The sequence below is a fragment of the Camelina sativa genome, chromosome 10 (assembly GCF_030686135.1).
Source record: "Camelina sativa cultivar CO46 ecotype springtype chromosome 10, ASM3068613v1".
NCBI classification, from domain to species: domain Eukaryota; kingdom Viridiplantae; phylum Streptophyta; class Magnoliopsida; order Brassicales; family Brassicaceae; genus Camelina; species Camelina sativa.
In genome coordinates this window covers 8,502,551-8,521,092 of record NC_141889.1, presented here as the reverse complement: position 1 = coordinate 8,521,092, position 18,542 = coordinate 8,502,551, and the positions used below count along the sequence as shown (strand labels likewise).

Below are 18,542 nucleotides of genomic sequence, written 5' to 3'. Positions count from 1 at the left end.
TGATCAATCTTTAATACATAGTATGAAAACAAATAGTTGATATAAAGTTCCATATTCGAGTTGATCAATGACCACGCTTTAGAACACCTCCCAAACATCACCGCATCGCCAAAAACCCTTATTTTGTCAATGTTAAAATGATTTGAAATCAATCTCTAATGATTTGGACTTTAAATGAATTTTATTTTTCAGAAATAAGCATCCAATTGTCCCTTCTGCTCTCGCAGTCAAACATGCCTTGTTATCGGTTCTCAAACAAGAGCTTATTTTCGTTCAAATTTTGTCGGATTCTTACACACTTGTTCGTCTTCTTATTGATCCATTGTATGACAAGGAATTTTGTATGACAACATAAGTTATATCTGGCTCCGGTTTATCTTGTTATCTTTTAGCTTTGTTTCTCGCAGTGTTAAAATTGTGGCAGACTCTTTGGCAAAGAGTGTCTTGTCTTCCTTAAACTCTTCTTCTCTTGGAGTCTAATGGTTTTTAAATCAATATAACTTGTTTGCCCAATGAATCTATTAAAAATTTGATTTGCACGTATAAAAATTAAAACACTCGGTTCTCTCTCATATATCTACAATTCTGTGAGACCTCAAATAGCCATGTTCACAGCTTGTGGCCTATACTATATGGCTGTATTTGCAGACTATATATAATATTTAAACATAATAAACACATCAAATATGCCATTGACTAAGCATATGATGTTTTGACAATTAAAAAAAACTAATATAAATGTGCAAAACTAATCACTAAATAAGTTGTGTCATTCATTTACATGGTTCAAGACTTCAAGTCCATGGATAGAACTGCATTGTATAGTTTTTACCATTACCTCTAACTTTTGGATATTTCAAGATCCATACTATATACTTTAAGTTATCCTAAATTGATAACAAAAAAAAAATCACGGAGAATACAAAATGTATCAGACAAAATATATAAACAACATTAAAAGACCTTTTTCCAATGAAGTTGCAGCTGCATTGACCAATATTACACCATATATCAATATACCCATACATATGTGTCTTTGTGTGTGTGTATATGTATGTGTGTGTTTGATTCTCTAGCTTATACGTCAGCGCTAGGATGTAATAAGTTAACGTGCATCTTCGAATATTAGACTTAGTCAATAGAGTGTATATTAAATATCTATTACTAAAAGTAATTTAAAGAAAAAATCTCCAGAAAGAAAGAAGTGCTGATCTTAGTTCAAACTTTTGTTATTATGATAAGAGTAACAACAAACATGGAGAATTTTGAACCAGCTTGAATTTAAGTATAGAATTAAATTAGAACTCATAGTTCACTAATGACAAACTAATTTTTTTTTTTTACGTTCTTGTATAGTTTCCAGACATTTTCCGGTCTTTGTACTCATTATACATAAACACTTTTTCTTCATTTGGATCTATAATTTTAACATTTCATAGAAAAAAGAAATCTAATATGTAAGAAAATCTCTAATTATAAAAAGACTTACAAGATTTCCATAGAAAAATTAGAACACAAAAAGGGGTTGGAATGAGCTAGCATTTAGACTTAGATTAAACCTCTTTCGAAGTATTCAGTTTATTTTGTGAAGTCAATAGTCCATACTTCACGAATCATATAATCAACAAAGTTCAAGTCCATCGATATCAGAACTATAAGCGACTTTTATGATAATAATCATATATCACATCGCAAATCAAGCTTCTAAAAAGACATCTCATATGCATATGCCAAAAGAAAAGGAAAGAAAGAAACTCATATTTATATGTAATTATGTATACACGAAATGCATATTACAAACTCCTGACGTTTCTCATCTTTCATAACCAGTGCTCCATGTGTAGCAAATCCAGAACAAAACATATATAGATAATCAACATAAAATGAAAAAGAAAAGTAACGTGCTATACCAGAAATTAGATACTATTACTAATAACAAGGACCCTTCCGGTTGCAGTTTAGAGGGCCAGCATCTGCGGTTAACGAAGGAACCAAGTTTCCCGGAGCGACTGTGAATCGCTGTGCAGAACTGTACGGCAGCCCAATGCTACCATAACCGGAAGGTACGAAGTAAGCTCCATTCTTGAAAACATCATTTGAGGTTCTCCATCTCCAGTTATTCCACCCTCCTTTTACTTCTCTCTTCGTCACCTGTTTATTTTCATTATGGTTAGCATTTTATTCCCATGCATTAATCGTAGGTATAGTTTATATAGTATCTTATATTTATATATAGTTATATACTAATGATCTTTAGACATTAATCATCATACATAACCATAACCGGAGGTTTAAATATTTAGTTAGTCGTCTAAACGTCCGATAGTAAGGTACCGTCTAAGACTAATTAATATTAAAAGAAGAAAAAAAAACGACAAGCTTATAAATAGGTGTTCAAACGTTCAATCAATGACTAGAATATAAAATATATAATGTCAATAGGTCAAACTCAACCTAATTTAGACTTCAGTAATTCTATTTACGTTTCTTGTTTTTCAGAGCTAAACGTAATTTTATATTTTTCTTTCAGAAATTAGCAATAAATTTATCATATGATTTTAGGGTCTCCACCGGACCAACAAAGTCCAAAAATACTTTCGGCTAAAAAAAGACCAATCTGCATGCCTCTCTCTTTTTTGTTCTTTTTCTTTTCTACATCAAATAGTATCGATAGTCTGATTTCGTTCCTAATTTAAATGGGTATAACTTATAAGTATATATGTGTGAATTATATGTCAATTACAATATTGAATTACGAGGACGAAATTAAAATACCTGTTTGCTGTTAGATTTATCAGAAGCAATGAAATAGTTGCCTTCACTGAAAATTGTGGGATCGGCGCTACCACCAATTGCATACATTATCCATTTATCGTATCTATTGTTTGCCACATGAGCGTACCCTCGTCTTACCCTACAACCACCACACTTTTGTACATTATTACATGTCTAATTCTGCATTAAAATTAAATTCTTAATATATATAGTTACTTTAATTTTTAAATGAAAAAAAAAACTAATTACCTTGGCATTCTCTCCACTAGTCCTGGTCCAAAATGATTGAATGCCACGGTCACTTTCATGTTCACATCTTGCACAAAATCATCGTTGTGTCCAAGCAACATCACCTATACATATATAACAACCAATATCAAAATTGGATATTAATTGCTCGAGACATTAACTAGCTATAGTAATTATATTAAATTTAAAGCTAAACTGACTTTGTCATGCTGAGTGAAATAGTTGTTGGAAATGGTGATTCCTGTGGAAGCATGGATCACATCGATGAGCCCGTCCGTGCAACGCGCTAGGTAACAGTGATCGATCCAAATATTTGACGAGCTGAAAATGGCAATCGCATCACCGTCCGATCCCTTACGGTGACCAACATGCGTCGTGCTGCTCCTCACCATCCCGTACTTCCCCGGTTTGCAGTCGTGGATGCTGATCCCATGCACGATTACGTTTGTCACGTCTTGTATTGTGATGCAAGGTCCATAAGCAATTTCCACTTTTGCCCCTCTGCCATCTATGGTTTTATAGCTATTGACCATGAGCTCATTCTCTAGGGTTATGACCATATCCTTAGCGAAAGTGATCCACAACGGTTTGTCTTGGATCACGCCGTACCGCAATGAACCTGGTTGAGGGTTCTGTGCATTGTCGTTAGTGTTTGTGACAACATATAAATTACCTTTCTTGCCTCCGAAGGTAGATGAACCAAACCCAACCACGCAATCCGCTAGGGCTTTCCGATTGGCAGCCCAGTCAGACTTGAGCCGCCAACATGAGTCCACCGGATTCATGACATTCTGAGGTTTCTCAGGGAGGTAGTTGGCAACCGTCGGGTTATACCCGTAATAACCGTTATTTACGGCATGAACCAAGGAATGACATAAGAATAGTGCCACGAGGAGGCACGAAATGGTGAAAAGAGTCATGGTCCGGTGTGTATAAGGTTTGAGTAGGGATACTAAGAAAAGGGAAAAGATGGGGAAGTACTTAAGGGAGTGTTAGATGAGAGATTGTGTCAGAAAGATTAGAAGGTGTGGTAAACACGATCTTGTCCTAATAGTGGCCTAAAGATCAAAGTTGTATTGGTGAGACTTCGGTGTTGTTACACAAGATCACATATACGTGCTTCCCCACGAACATTCTCTAGCCAACTTGCTTGGATGGAGAGATACAATGTCTTAATCATATTGTTTAATTAATTGTATTACGTTAATTGGTAATGTTTATCTGGTGGGGTGTTATGTGTACGTGTACCAATCCAATACTATTTTTTGTTTCTTCAACAATTTCACTTCAGACACTCCATAAACTATTTATTTTTGAGTTTTCTTTTTAACAAAAACCAAACCGATATGTAGCCGAAAATAAAACCAAACCGAACCTAAAATTAAACCTAATTACAAATAATTTATATGGTTTCAATTTATTATCAAACCAACCAAAATCCAAGGAGTTAGTCGAAATGAAAATAAAATTCGGATACTTAAAACGGCAAGCAGTTCAAAAAACAGCTCTAATTAATAAACCAATCAGAATATATAAATGCAACATATTACTCCGAAGAAGCTGAAGAAGAGAAGTTGTTCTGCTGCAATTGCATGATGCCTTGAGAACCAAGAAATCTTGTTTTGCCCTTGAGAAAGGCAGAGTACCAATGAGCAGAGAGTTTGGGAGATCTCTTGCGATTAGGGTCGCTGAAATTCACAGAGTACAATCCAAAACTAAACTCATATCCCTTCACTAATTCGTATAAATCCATAAATGACCATACAAAGTAACCTCTCGTGTCTGATCCATTCCTACACATAGTAATATCTTCTATCTTTTAGTACATCAACAAGAGAATAGAAGATAAAGGTACAAGAAGAAACTTCACTTACCTTACAGCATTGAGCACAGCATCAATGTAAGCATGTAAATACTCAATCCTTGGTGTGTCCTTCTGTTGCAGCTGTAAATCTTGCTTCATCGGTGTACCTATTCGTTTGCATTGGCAAGAGAGTTAATAAGACTAAGACACAAACAATAGAGAGAGAGAGAGAGAGAGAGAAGAAAGAGTGAAAGAGAGACCATTTTCAAGAATGTAGATAGGTGGATTGCCATAGCTCTGCTTCACATACTCAAGGACACTTTCCATAGCCCATGGAGCAACAGCAAACTTTTCCAAACAAAAAACAAAAAAAAAATTAAGAAAGATGGATTGAGAACACTTCTTTGTTTGAAGACTTAACTGTATCTGAATTTGGTAGCCTTGAAACTTTTACCTCAAAAGCTGAAAAAGTACCGAGGTCTGTCTCTCCCAAGCAGTAAAACAAAAAGAAGAGATGGTTAACAAAAACAAAAATATCAAGAAATAAAAGAGAAGCAGAGACATTGTTTTGTTATTCAAAAGATAAGAGTTTGATTCCTACATGTCATAGATACGCCCATGTCTGAGTAGAAATCCGGGTTTCCCGAAAGAGAAGGTTTGAGTTCGATATTTGTGACCGAAGCCGCAAGGTAGTGAATGATTCCTATGAAATCGGATGAGCCTTGAACTTGTTCTGTCTCTTCCTTTGAGAAAACTGGCAGTCTTGATCCAACAGTTCTTTTCATTTCTTCCGGATAGTCTCCGAATATAAGAGGCCCAAGCATCCTGGTTTTTAAAGAACAGAGTGATCTGTTTTCAGCTTAAGACCTTTGCTATGTTTTGCAATTCGAAATATCTTTTGGAAACTGTTTCTGCCTGACTCACCAACCGAGGTAGAAATCTTTGGCTCTTTGAATTGCTATGCCATCATCCGTGGAGCTTGTGGAAGGTGTAAACCCTAGTGCAAATAAGCTAAAGCCTACACAACCACCTTGCATGTCCTAGAACATTATATACAATTTGCTGCTCATACTCACACATTCAAGAGATGGTTTTGTAAAAGATATACATAAGTATAAGCAACATATACCTTATACTTTTGCTTATATAGTCTTGAAACAGAGGCGTGCGCAAGCAGCAAGTTATGGCCTACGATATATGGTTCGGTTGAAGAGTTTCCCCGTGTGCAGTTTCTTCCCGGTGAGGAGCAACGACCAGGTGGTGTAATCCCATCATTGTAACCTCCAATAGTGAATACATTAGCCTCGTTGATTGTGGTCCAGAATTTGACGTGATGGCCAAATTCTCTGAAGCAAACATCTGCATAAGCAGTAAAGTCTTCGCTGCAATGACAAATATTATATCAACCATTGTTGTTATAAATTAGGAAATATGTAAAAGAAAACTACGTAAAATGTGGCTTTTTAGCATACATGATTCTGCGGTTGATCCATCCTCCATAGTCATCCTCAAGATATTGAGGGTGATCGTAGTGGAACAGTGTAACATGTGGTTCAATTCCTGTTGGAAGTTTACTTAAGTCCAAACTCAACACAACAGAACATTTAGCTTACAAGAGAGTTGGTTAGGATATGAAAACATGTCTCACCATGGCTAACAAGTTCTTGAATGAAGTTCTTGTAGAACTGTAGACCCTTTGAGTTAACAGGACCTCTTCCATCTAAATGAGAGATAAGAGCTCATGAAGTAAAAAATCCGGCATAAAACATTAAGGGTGTTCAAGAAGACTTACTCGGTATAAGCCTAGACCAAGAAATGGAGAATCTGAAGGCATCTAAGCCAGTTTCCACCATAAGCTGCACATCCTCCTGCACATGCAAAAGCAAAATCTTTAATCTCATAACAAATTAAGACAATGTTAATGTAGTACACTTTTTAAGAGTTTGCTTGACGGTGGATAAAAAACCTTGTACTTATGGTACCCATCACATGCTATGTCTCCGTTACTACGGTTACCTGTCAATTTAAGACTGTAAATTTGAAGCTTTTGTAGAATGAAATAGAATCCAAACGACAAGACTTGAATTTTAATTAAGAGTCAACATATTGGTTAAACAATAATTTGACTTATAGCCTAAACATATTGGTTAAACAATAATTATCACTTTATCATTAAACTAAAATCAGAACACCAAAAAATCGAAATGAAAATGAAAAGCTTATTACGAGAGTGAAGGAAAGTATCCCAAACGCTAAGCTTTCTCCCATCTTCATCAAAAGCTCCTTCCCACTTTTACAACAAAAAAAGAAACTAAGTATAAATGGAATAATACTAGAAGTTGTAAAAAAATGAACTCGGACGAACCTGATAAGCAGAAGAGGCGGCCCCGAAAGCGAAGCCCTCGGGGAAATCGTTCCTGCCGCAGCATGTGCCTCTCCCAGACAATGCAAGAAGAAGAAAAATGGTAAAAAGATTCAAAACCAGTTCCATTGCTCTGTTTCTCTCTCTGTTTTGCTCCATGCTTTTGTGGAAATAAGTTGTAACGCACCCGAGAGAATGAACATTAAACACACTTGTCTCTATCAATTTAGTCAGCGTGGACTCAAAAGAAAGAGACACGGCACACGGACATGTGTTTCTGAAATTCTGATCATCTTATCTTTAAGATTATTCCACACCACCACACTAAAAAAATAGTTCCTTCATTGATATTATTATTTCTTGTGTTTTTCTTTTTGTATGAGATATAACAAAAGGCTATGAAGAAGAATTTAACATCAAGAAAAATTACATCGGCATAAATGTTCGAAGCCAAAGTTATCACACTCGCAACTAAAAGGCTTATTGGCTGCACCTCCTTTCTTAACAAAGTCGTTTATGCATGTTTTGTTTCCGTCGCTGCCGCATCCTCCCACAAATATATCCTTCCGGACGCGTAGGCTAGCCGCTATGGGACTCAATCCAGCTTCCACTTCTATTGCGAGTTTATATCAACCACAAGAATACAATGATGTAAAGTTTGAAGAATGGTCTTATTAATGGAAACAACGTTTTTCGCCATTGACAAATTAGAGTAAACAATCAAATGAAGAAAAAAAAAGTAAATAAGGGTTCGGTATTACCTTTAACATGGCTGAAAATGAAAGATATGAGAATACAACAAACCAGAAGCAAAGTGGCGGATCTCATGATTCTTATTGTGTGGATTTTATTTTTTCCAATTGAAATTATCTTTCTTCTCTGTTGCTTTTAGTATTGGCTGATGGTGGAAATGAAATGAACAAAAAAAAAAGGGCTTAATATGAACACACTTTGGTGGAAAGGTACTCACTTAATGACAAACTTTTCTTCAACGTAATTGATGGGTAGATTTAATTACTTTTGGAAGGTAATCTTTAATTTCCTTTTGATAAAATATTGTTGGTCAAACAATTTGAATTTGTCATGAATCTAGTATATATTTATTTTCAATATAAGAGAACTTTGGGAACTTACAGATTTTGTTAGTGTTAAAAATGGGAAAGACACCCAGGCAATACAGAGACCTAACTGTTAATTTGGTTAATTATACATTTGCTTAGGTAGGTTTCATGTCTGACCAAAAAAAAAGGTATGTCTCATCATGACTACAATTTCGATGTGTCACTTATCAGTAAATATGTGTAAATTAATACGTGTTATCCGTGCATGACATTTTCATCTAAAGAAAACCAAATATATATAATTTATAAGAAAACATTTAATATTTATGCAACTCAATACAAAAGTTTGTTAGTGAGGAAAATTTATATATACACACATATAATAAGATAAGAGAAACAATTGACCTAGAAAATTGGTCGTCAGCTACTCAGCTGAACATCTCTGATCCTATGAAAAAATGTAAAAGAGGGAATTAAGGTAATTAAGAAAGATACTTTTCAGTCATTGCTTGGATAGTTGGATTAATATTTGCATGTCATTTTACCAAAAAAAAAAAAAAAAAATTGCATGTCCTCCTAACTCCTAACTTCAAACTTAAAAGTAGCAAATGTGGCATGCTACTATCATCACATCCCTTTTGTTTTCTTATGGTGGATGCAAGTACTGAATAGTGGAGACTGGAGATGATAAGATATGTCATTAGATGCCAACCCTAGTACGACCAGTTTTCATGGTGTGAATTAGGTTGACTCTTCAAATAGTTTTCTTATAATTTCCCTATAATTTTTCTATCTATTTATTCTATTAATTTGATAGAATATTCAAAATCCGAATAAATTCATAATTCACATGCTTAGCATTAAAAGAATGATACATTTTTTTATCAATAACAGAAGAGTCAGAATTGATCTCAGAATTGAGATAACAGAAGAGACAGAATTGATCTCTTTTAAACAAAATCTTTCTCACGATTATAATATTTTTTTTTAAAACAATATATTTATTATTTGTCCATCCATAAAATGCAACGGAGAGACTTCCCTTGCACTAACAAATCAAAAGCCTTGTTGATTTCCTCAAATTTCAGTTCATGTGTAATAAAGCTATCCAGGTTAAGCTCCTGAAATTGTAAACGAGATAGTTATCCCCATGAAAACATAAAATGTAAAGCTGTAATCATACAATATAGATAAATATGTAAAATACCTTTTTTAAGTAATGATCCACGAGAATCGGAATATCTAGTTTTGGTTTAAGACCACCAAACATGCTTCCGCAAATATGTCTGCCTCTAAAAAGATCCAAACAACCCAAACTTGTTGGCGTTAGATCCTTATCTATCCCCAACACTACTGTCTTGCCTGAACCCTGTTTTATATATTTCATTGTTAAAGCCTTAAAAGACATAGTTAAATAATGTTGTTTAACCATTGTAATGATTGTGAACTGACTGAGAGAAATCAAAAGATCCGGTATACACGTACCGTGCAGGTGCTGTTGAAAGCTTCGGTTAATAAAGAAGGTAAACCAACGCATTCGAAGCTATAGTCAACTCCTCCTCCTCCTGTCATTTCTTTGATCACCTTTTTCATAACTTTCCAACATATAAATAAGTTAATTTGTTTTTTAAATCAATCAATGATTAATTCCAAATTTACAAAATATATATATATATATATAATTATGATGTTAAAAGCTACTCCCTCCGTTTCAAAATATAAGATATTTTAGAGAAGTTTTTTTGTTTCATAATATAGGATGTTTTCAAGTTTATATGCAACTTTTAGATTAGTTTAGTATTTTATATTATGCAGTATTGTTTCTGATTGGTTGAACTTGTTAAAAGTAAAGACTTCTTAATTTGCGTGTTTTAGTTAAAACATTCTATATTTTGAAACGGAAGGAGTATGAAATAACTCTGAAATGGTGTAATATATTAAATAACATACCTCGATAATCTTCTTTTCTCCACACAAGGCAGGATTGATGAATTCCGTGACACCAAATTTCTTACCTATTCAATGTAGGTAGCATATGTTATCCATGATCAATGAATATTTTTCTTTCATATAAGTGATAGCTAATCTGAAATCTTTTATTTTTACTAATGTTTTAGGTTTTTAAACGCAAAATAATTTGTATTTTTTTTTTTGTCAACAACATATACGCATAAGTTGAAGGATGATGTAATGCACCAATACAACAAACCATGACATTACATATTTAGATTATTTTTTTGGTTGACCACATATTATCTAAACTACTATCTAGTAGCCCAATCTCAATTTGATTTGATTTTTATGTTTTCAATCATGTTGTAAAATATAATACTATATATAGCTTACAAACATGTTCAGTTGGCAATATTATTTATAAGTTGTAAAGAAACAGAACGACTAAAACTACTTTTGGATTTGGTTATGTTAACAAATAAATAATACAACCTGGACGGATGGGTCTATTTGTTAGATAGACCAAGGCCAACTAAAACTACTAGTTTTTAGTGTTTTATAAGATATAAACCAAACCCAACGTGGTCAGAATAAGCCACAAAAATTAGCGACATTAAAAGACAGAAAGAAACACTCAATTGAAATAGAACGAGAAGTAGATTACCTAGCTCGAATTTATCAGGATTGAGATCAACTCCAATGATCTTTCCAGCCCCACGCGGCCTGGCTCCTTCCGCAACCTGTTATCAAATCATTTAGTTATGTATTATTTATCAGCAAATAACTATAATGTTTGGCATACCAAAAAAAATAACTATAATGTTTCTTAAATCAATTAAATATTGGGAAACTATTGAGGATAGATATTAGAATCATATGTTGGGCTTTGTATATTGGGCTTATAATGTTTATGACGGTTTATGTTAAACCTAATACCCTATAGTTAGACATGTATATATAGTTTTGTCGAGTTGTTTAAGGAAATCAAGTTGGTTTGATATCTAATTCTACATGGTATCGGAGCTAAGATCTCTAAAATTTCTCTAAAATTTTGCTTTTCAATCGATAGTTTCGATTTTCTCTTTCTTGATTTGTTCAAAAATTGTTTCTTGCATGACAAGTAAAACATGTCCTCCGTCGATGATAGCTCTTCTGCAACAAAGAAGGATGATTCTCCGCAGTCAATGACTCCAGTGGTTTCTCCTTACACCTTGTCAAGTTCCGACAATCCTGGTTCCATGATCTCGTCGGTGTCGTTAAACGGTGAAAGCTATAATGAATGGCCAATGGATATGTTAAACGCACTCCAAGCCAAACGTAAACTTGGTTTCATCAATGGGTTGATTCCTAAACCAGCTGGTGACGATCCCAATTTGGAGAATTGGTTGACGGTGAATTCTATGATCGTTGGTTGGATAAGGACTTCGATTGAACCAAAGGTGAAATCTACAAATACCTTTATCACGAACGCTCATCTACTTTGGTTAGACTTGAAGCAGCATTTCATGGTTGGGAATAAGGTTCGTGTTCATCAACTCAAAAGTCAGCTCAGCGCTTGTCGACAAGAAGGACAAACAGTCGCTGAATACTATGGCAAGTTGTCCACTTTGTGGGAGGAATACCAAATCTACAAACCTCTCACAGTTTGTTCGTGTGGTTTGTGCACATGTGGAGCTACATCTGCATCTGCAAAAGAAAGAGAGGAAGAGAAGATTCACCAATTTGTTTTGGGACTTGATGAATCCAGATTTGGGGGTCTTTGTGCTAATCTTGTTGCCATGGATCCTCTTCCTTCTCTTGGTGAAGTGTACAGTAGAGTAATTCGAGAAGAGCAACGGGAGTGTACGGTCGTCTCCGTGAACAACGAGAGGAAGCTGTTGGTTTTCTTGCTCGGTCTGATGCTTCTAGTGGAAGCAAACCAGAATCTGTCCTTGGTAAATCTCGGTTCCCTTGTCCTCATTGTGGTCGTAGTGGTCATGAGAAACGAGACTGTTGGCAGCTCGTCGGCTTTCCGGACTAGTGGACGGAGAGGAATGAGAAGAGCAATGCTGGTCGTGGTTCTGGTGGCCGAGGAAGAGGTCGTGGTATTGGCTCCAACGTCGGCGGTCGCGGACGTGGTCAATCTGTTACAACACATGCTACTAGTTCTAATCCTTCTGGTCTGCCTGAATTAACACAAGAACAATTGAAGGCTTTCACTCAGTTCATTCAAGGAAACTAAAGCAATGGCATTGCTGCTACTGATAATTCGAACAAGTTTTCTGGTAAGATCAATTTTGGCAATATTATTTTGGATACTGGAGCTTCTCATCACATGACAGGGACTTTTTCTTTGTTGACCAATGTGGTCTCTATTCCACCAAGTCCGGTTGGATTTGCTGATGGGAGTAAAACTTTTGCTATAAGCATGGGATCTTTTCCACTCTCCAAGGATGTCAATTTGACAAATGTTCTTTTTGTGCCACTCAACACCACATTGATCTCTGTTTCTAAAATCCTGAAACAAACAAAGTGTCTAGCCATGTTTTCTGACACTCTTTGTGTTTTGCAGGACCGTTTTTCGAAGATTTTGATTGGAAGCGGTGAAGAGCGTGATGGTGTGTATTATCTTACGGATGTGGCTACAACAAAGATTCATATGGCAAGTGCGGCTACAGATCCTGCCTTGTGGCATCGGCGTTTAGGACATCCTAGTTTTTCAGTTCTTTCGTCTTTACCTTTGTTTTCTCGTTCTTCGTCTTCTGTTAGCTCTACGTCTTGTGGCGTGTGTTTTAGAGCTAAACAAACAAGAGCTGTTTTTTCAGATAGTCTTAATAAAACAACAGATTGTTTCTCCATGATTCATTGTGACGTATGGGGACCATATCGGGTTCCTTCTTCTTGTGGTACAGTGTATTTTTTGACGATTGTTGATGACTTCTCTGGAGCAGTGTGGACGTTTCTCCTCCTTGAGAAGTCTGAAGTAAGACGTGTTCTTACAAATTTTTTGCAATACACGGAAAAGCAGTTTGATAAAGCTGTCAAGGTGGTTCGAACCGATAATGGGACAGAATTCATGTGTCTTTCTTCTCATTTTCGTGTTAATGGGATTATTCATCAAACATCGTGTGTTGGCACGCCTTAGCAGAATGGGCGTGTTGAAAGAAAGTATCAGCACATACTGAACGTTGCTAGAGCATTGTTATTTCAGGCTAGCTTGCCTATCAAGTTTTGGGGGGAAGCCATTCATACTGCGGCATATTTTATCAATCTTACGCCGTCTTTTCTTCATTCTAGCCGCAGTCCTTATGAGTTGCTTCACGGTTTCAAACCTACCTATGACCAGCTTCGTTTTTTTGGTTTTGCATGCTATGTTCATCGTCTCAGTCGAGACATTGATAAATTTGGTCAGCGTAGTCGATTGTGTATTTTTGTTGGCTATGCTTCTGGCAAGAAAGATTGGAAGGTCTTTGATAATGAAAGGAATGAGTTCCTTGTGTCTCGAGATGTGATCTTTCAGGAAGAAGTTTTTCCTTATGCGTCACCAGTTTCTACGTTACCTCTTGTGTCGGATTCTCGACCATCCGGTGATGATGATTGGTTGGTAACTACTACAAATGCAAGGGGGAGCTGTGCTCCTAGTTCTCCGGATTATGCTGTCCAAGACATTGCTCTTGACAACTCTTTGTCGCATGATTTACATGTTGCTCCGGAGACTCCTCCTCCTAATTATGTTCCCGTTGTTATACCCTCCACTGTTGTTCCGGTTGTTCCTCCTACGGTTGATCCTCCTAGTCTTCCTCTTGCTGACCAGGTTGTCTCTGCTCCGTTACCGACTGTGTCGGCTCTTCCGCAACGTCAAAGCCAGCGTTCTTCTAAGCCCCCTTCTCAGCTTAATAATTACATCCTCTATAACGTTAATTACACACCATCATCCTCTACTGCTCTTCCCGACTCCTCTTCAACGTCTTCGATCTCGGTCCCAGGTATCTCTTTGTCTCCTTTCACGGATTTTGTTTCTGATGATGAGTTTTCACCGGCTCATCGAGTTTTTCTTGCGGTTGTTACTAACAATAATGAGCCTAAAAATTTTAAAGAGCCTGTTCAGATCAAGGTGTGGAATGATGCAATGTATAAGGAGGTTGATGCTCTTAAACTGAACAAAACAGGGGAGTTGGTTGAGCTTCCTCCTAATAAGATTGCTATTGGATGTCAGTGGATTTATAAGACAAAACACAATGTTGATGGTACTGTGGAACGCTACAAGGCTAGACTTGTTTCTCTTGGTAATAATCAGGTTGAGGGGGAGGATTACAAAGAGACTTTTGCTCTTGTTGTTCGGATGACTACAGTTCGCACTCTCCTTTGTCTTGTTGCGGCTAAGAACTGGGAGGTGTATCAGATGGATGTTCACAATGCATTCTTACATGGGGATCTTGATGAGGAGGTTTACATGAAGCTTCCTCCGGGTTTCCGTCATTCTCATCCAGGGAAGGTTTGGCATCTTCGCAAATCCTTGTATGGGCTCAAACAAGCTCCTCGTTGTTGGTTCAAGAAGTTGTCGGATTCTCTTTTGCGTTTTGGTTTCTTCCAGTCGTATGAAGATTACTCGCTCTTTTCTTATACTCGCAATAACATAGAGCTTCGAGTGTTGATTTATGTTGATGATCTCATCATTTGTGGCAATGATGGATACATGCTACAAAAGTTTAAAGATTATCTTAGTTGTTGTTTCTCAATGAAGGACTTGGGGAAGTTAAAGTATTTTCTTGATCATGAAGTCAGTCGTGGGTCTGATGGTTTCTTTTTGACACAGCGTAAGTACGCTCTTGATATTGTTGCTGACACTGGGGACTTTGGTTCTCGACCTGTTCACACTCCTGTGGAACAGAATCATCACCTCACTACTGACGATGGTCCTCTCGAATCCCAAGTCGTATCGGCGTTTAGTGGGTCGTTTGCTGTATTTGTTACATACACGGCCTGAGTTGAGCTACTATGTTCATGTCTTGGCTCAGTTTATGCAAGAGCCACGCGAAGCACATATGGAGGCAGCTATGCGTGTTGTTCGTTACTTAAATGGCTCGCCTGGTCATGGCATTTTGCTTAAGTCATCTTCTAATTTGTCCATTGAGGTTTACTATGATTCGGATTGGAGTTCTTGTCCGCTTACACGTCGGTCACTTAGTGCCTATGTTGTTCTACTTGGTGGTAGTCCTATTTCGTGGAAGACAAAGAAGCAGAAGACGGTTTCTCATTCTTCCGCATAGGCCGAGTATCGGTCTATGTCTTTTGCTCTTAAGGAGATTAAGTGGCTTCGTAAGTTGTTAAAGGAGTTAGGTATCAACCACGCTGCGCCAGCTCGCCTATTTTGTGATAGTAAAGCTGCTATTTATATTGCTACGAATCCTGTTTTCCATGAGCGCACCAAGCACATTGAAAATGATTGTCATGTTGTTCATGATGCGATTCGTGAAGGAGTGATTGTCATGCAACATGTTCGTACGACTTAGCAACTCGCCGATATCTTTACAAAGGCTCTTGGTCGTGATCAGTTTCATTACATTTTGTCCACGTTGGGCGTTCGTGATCTTCACACTCCACCGTAAGGGGAAATATTGAGGATAGATATTAGAATCATATGTTGGGCTTTGTATATTGGGCTTATAATGTTTATGACGGTTTATGTTAAACCTAATACCCTAGAGTTCGACATGTATATATAGGTTTGTCGAGTTGTTTAAGGAGATCAAGTTGGTTTGATATCTAATTCTACAGACACAAAATTGATACCGCAAGTACAACAGTACCAAAGCCAAAAACTGCAATGGTGGAGCCTTCTTCAACGTCAGCCACTTTCCAAGCTGCTCCAACTCCTGATCCACGTTGAATTATTATAATAACAACCCCACCTTCTTGATATCTTCTTCTTCTTATGTTTTAACCCCCCCCCCCCAAAAAAAAAGTTCTTAAATATGCTTTCACCCCTGATTTCTACCAACCCTAGGGCAACAAATATATAAGAAACCTGTGGAGACACCGCAGCTGAGTAATTATGCCGCCTTATTGACTGGGATTTCAGAAGATATTTTGACGAGCTGCGCGATATCCACGACAGTATATTCAGAAAAACTCGATACAAAGAGAAAATGGTAAATATCTTCTCCAAAAGAGTCTTTGAATCTTGAAGTCATTCCGTATCGTCTAGTGTTTGGTAAAGGGTCATCAGCAAATCTTGCGCACCAGTTGCTCTTTGAGGATTTGCAATCTTTACAATCTTCACAGCGAGGGTGAAACACTGGCAAAACGACGTCGCCCAGTTGAAATCCATGCACATGTTCACCAATGCTCTCTACCACACTAAAAGTTCAATGAAATAAAGTAATTAGGTAAATTCTTGAAAAAAAAAATGAAAGTTAAACAAGTATATAAAGAAAATTTACCCGACTGCTTCATGTCCTAGAATCCTAGGAAACCTTGCAAGCGGTCCCTAGAAATTTCAAAAGACTAATTAGTGAGAGAAAACAAAATTAACTAGTGTTGATAAGTGTAAAAACATACACAGTCTAATTTCCAGAAAGTTAAATCGGTGTGACATAGAGATGTGCATAGGATCTTAATCCTAACTTCGTAAGGTTGGGGTGGATCAACGTAGATCTCTTCTATCACCAATGCTTCTCCTGGTTTTCTAGATATTGCTGCTTTGCATCGAATTGGCTTTCCTTCGTGAATGATGAACTAATTATGAACTTATTTTGGAGTGGATATGTAAAAGAGAGAGAGAGAGAGAGAGCTACCTGTTCTTATAAATCTTCTCTTTATGAATATACGTGCCTGCATGCATTCATCAATACCATTATTTTATAATAAAACACATTTGATTAGTGGACTGTTTCTAATTGAGCTAGTCTCTAATAAACAGCCTACCCTTAATTTTGTTTTTGAAAATTAATCGTAAGAAAATGAAATTCTTGGCAGCAAGTTTCGAGATCGTGGTAGGTGATTGAAGACAAAACTAAAAGCCAGCCAAGAAATATCTTCTAATTTAATCTTGATTCTATGACTAACGTATTAATTAATTAATGTAGTTGAACTTAGGAATCTAGGATAATTTACACAACCAGGACACATAAGCCTAATTAATGGCTCGTGTGTTATTGTCCTTACTAGATTCAAACTTGACAAAATGTATGTTGTGTTGACCAAAAAAATATCAAAAAAGGTTATCCTACACGTTTGCTAAAAAATGCATTTGAGATGGCAAGATTCACATGGTTCTTAGTTTTAAATAAGACCGTCTTAGTATACCATGAAAATACAATGTCTTTACTTTCGTGCATCGATTGTGAATGAGAGTTATTTATTTGCTTCGGGAAGAACCATGTGAGGATATTCAAAAATGAACCAAAATAATGGTTGTTATAGAGTACTCTCTCTGATCTAGATATGATGGAGTGTTGAGCAGAGAGTCTTAAGGAAACAAAACTTTAAGGTATTTCAGTCTTGTCACTTTTTTTCTTCTTTACGATTTTACCAATTAACATCGAAAAAGATTCAAAATCCCACATCATAATAAACTCGTTATATTATTATTCATTCTAAATTTTATTTGTAGAGGTATAACAAATTAAAAAACTAGCAAGGAAAATTACATCGGCATAAATGTTCTTCGCCGAAGTTATCACACTCGCAACTACTAGGCTGACCACGTCCTTTCTTAACAAAGTCATTTATGCATGTTTTGTTTCCGTCGCTGCCGCATCCTCCCAAAAATATATCCTTCCGGCCGCATTGGTCCATTGGATTCAACTCAGCTTCCACTTCTGTATTTAATTATTTAAAAAAAAAATTGAATTGTACATTTCAGATCTTACTTATTGATGATGCAAACATGGGTTATAAAACATGGTATGGAAACCATATTAGGGGTTTTAGAATTTACCTTTAACATGGCCCAAAATGAAAGACATAAGAACACAAGAAACCAATAACAAAGTAACAGATCTCATGATTCTTATTGTGCTTATTGATATTTTATCTTTTTCACTATTGTTCCTCCTTCCTCGTTTCAATGAATGATATATATATACACTTAATTTTGTTGTGTCAATAATACACACATAATCAACAAAACTTTTGGTAAACATATATATTTATTTTATTCCTTTTTTTTGGTCAGCATATCACTTAATTGTGGGAAGCAATCTTTAGTCTTTATGGATTTCGATTTACTACTATACAAAATTTATTGATAATAGTTTCAGAATCTAAGAGGTTTTGGAAACTTATAGATTATTCAACATATTTATAAATGATAGGAATGGAATACTTGAATGACATAAACCAAGTTTGAACCATA

At 36.2% G+C, this 18,542-nt stretch overlaps 4 protein-coding genes and 1 pseudogene across 4 annotated transcripts; all 5 read right to left on the bottom strand.

Annotated features, from left to right (window-relative positions):
• Positions 1–1,736: 1,736 nt before the first annotated feature.
• LOC104718108 (putative pectate lyase 16) lies at positions 1,737–4,000 on the bottom strand. Its single transcript, XM_010435783.2, has 4 exons — positions 3,225–4,000; positions 3,025–3,128; positions 2,776–2,914; positions 1,737–2,151 (listed from the first exon to the last, which is right to left on the bottom strand). The coding sequence occupies exons 1-4, from the start codon at positions 3,942–3,944 to the stop codon at positions 1,930–1,932; spliced, it is 1,185 nt and encodes a 394-aa protein (XP_010434085.1). The 5' UTR covers positions 3,945–4,000; the 3' UTR covers positions 1,737–1,929.
• Positions 4,001–4,425: 425 nt separating this feature from the next.
• Positions 4,426–7,443, bottom strand: LOC104718106 (beta-glucosidase 3). Its single transcript, XM_019230575.2, has 13 exons — positions 7,194–7,443; positions 7,055–7,118; positions 6,795–6,844; positions 6,621–6,696; positions 6,477–6,548; positions 6,301–6,388; positions 5,958–6,210; positions 5,753–5,868; positions 5,430–5,653; positions 5,283–5,308; positions 5,089–5,176; positions 4,899–4,995; positions 4,426–4,817 (listed from the first exon to the last, which is right to left on the bottom strand). The coding sequence occupies exons 1-13, from the start codon at positions 7,347–7,349 to the stop codon at positions 4,571–4,573; spliced, it is 1,557 nt and encodes a 518-aa protein (XP_019086120.1). The 5' UTR covers positions 7,350–7,443; the 3' UTR covers positions 4,426–4,570.
• Positions 7,444–7,515: 72 nt separating this feature from the next.
• On the bottom strand, positions 7,516–8,123 carry LOC109126779 (putative defensin-like protein 235). The gene is made up of 2 exons (XM_019230576.2): positions 7,952–8,123; positions 7,516–7,803 (listed from the first exon to the last, which is right to left on the bottom strand). Exons 1-2 carry the CDS (start codon positions 8,016–8,018, stop codon positions 7,607–7,609), a joined length of 264 nt encoding a protein of 87 aa, XP_019086121.1. The 5' UTR covers positions 8,019–8,123; the 3' UTR covers positions 7,516–7,606.
• Positions 8,124–9,255: 1,132 nt separating this feature from the next.
• LOC104720199 (alcohol dehydrogenase-like 5) lies at positions 9,256–17,040 on the bottom strand (annotated as a pseudogene).
• Positions 17,041–17,753: 713 nt separating this feature from the next.
• LOC104718104 (putative defensin-like protein 234) lies at positions 17,754–18,284 on the bottom strand. The gene is made up of 2 exons (XM_019231021.2): positions 18,126–18,284; positions 17,754–18,006 (listed from the first exon to the last, which is right to left on the bottom strand). The coding sequence occupies exons 1-2, from the start codon at positions 18,190–18,192 to the stop codon at positions 17,819–17,821; spliced, it is 255 nt and encodes an 84-aa protein (XP_019086566.1). The 5' UTR covers positions 18,193–18,284; the 3' UTR covers positions 17,754–17,818.
• Between the last annotated feature and the right edge of the window lie 258 nt (positions 18,285–18,542).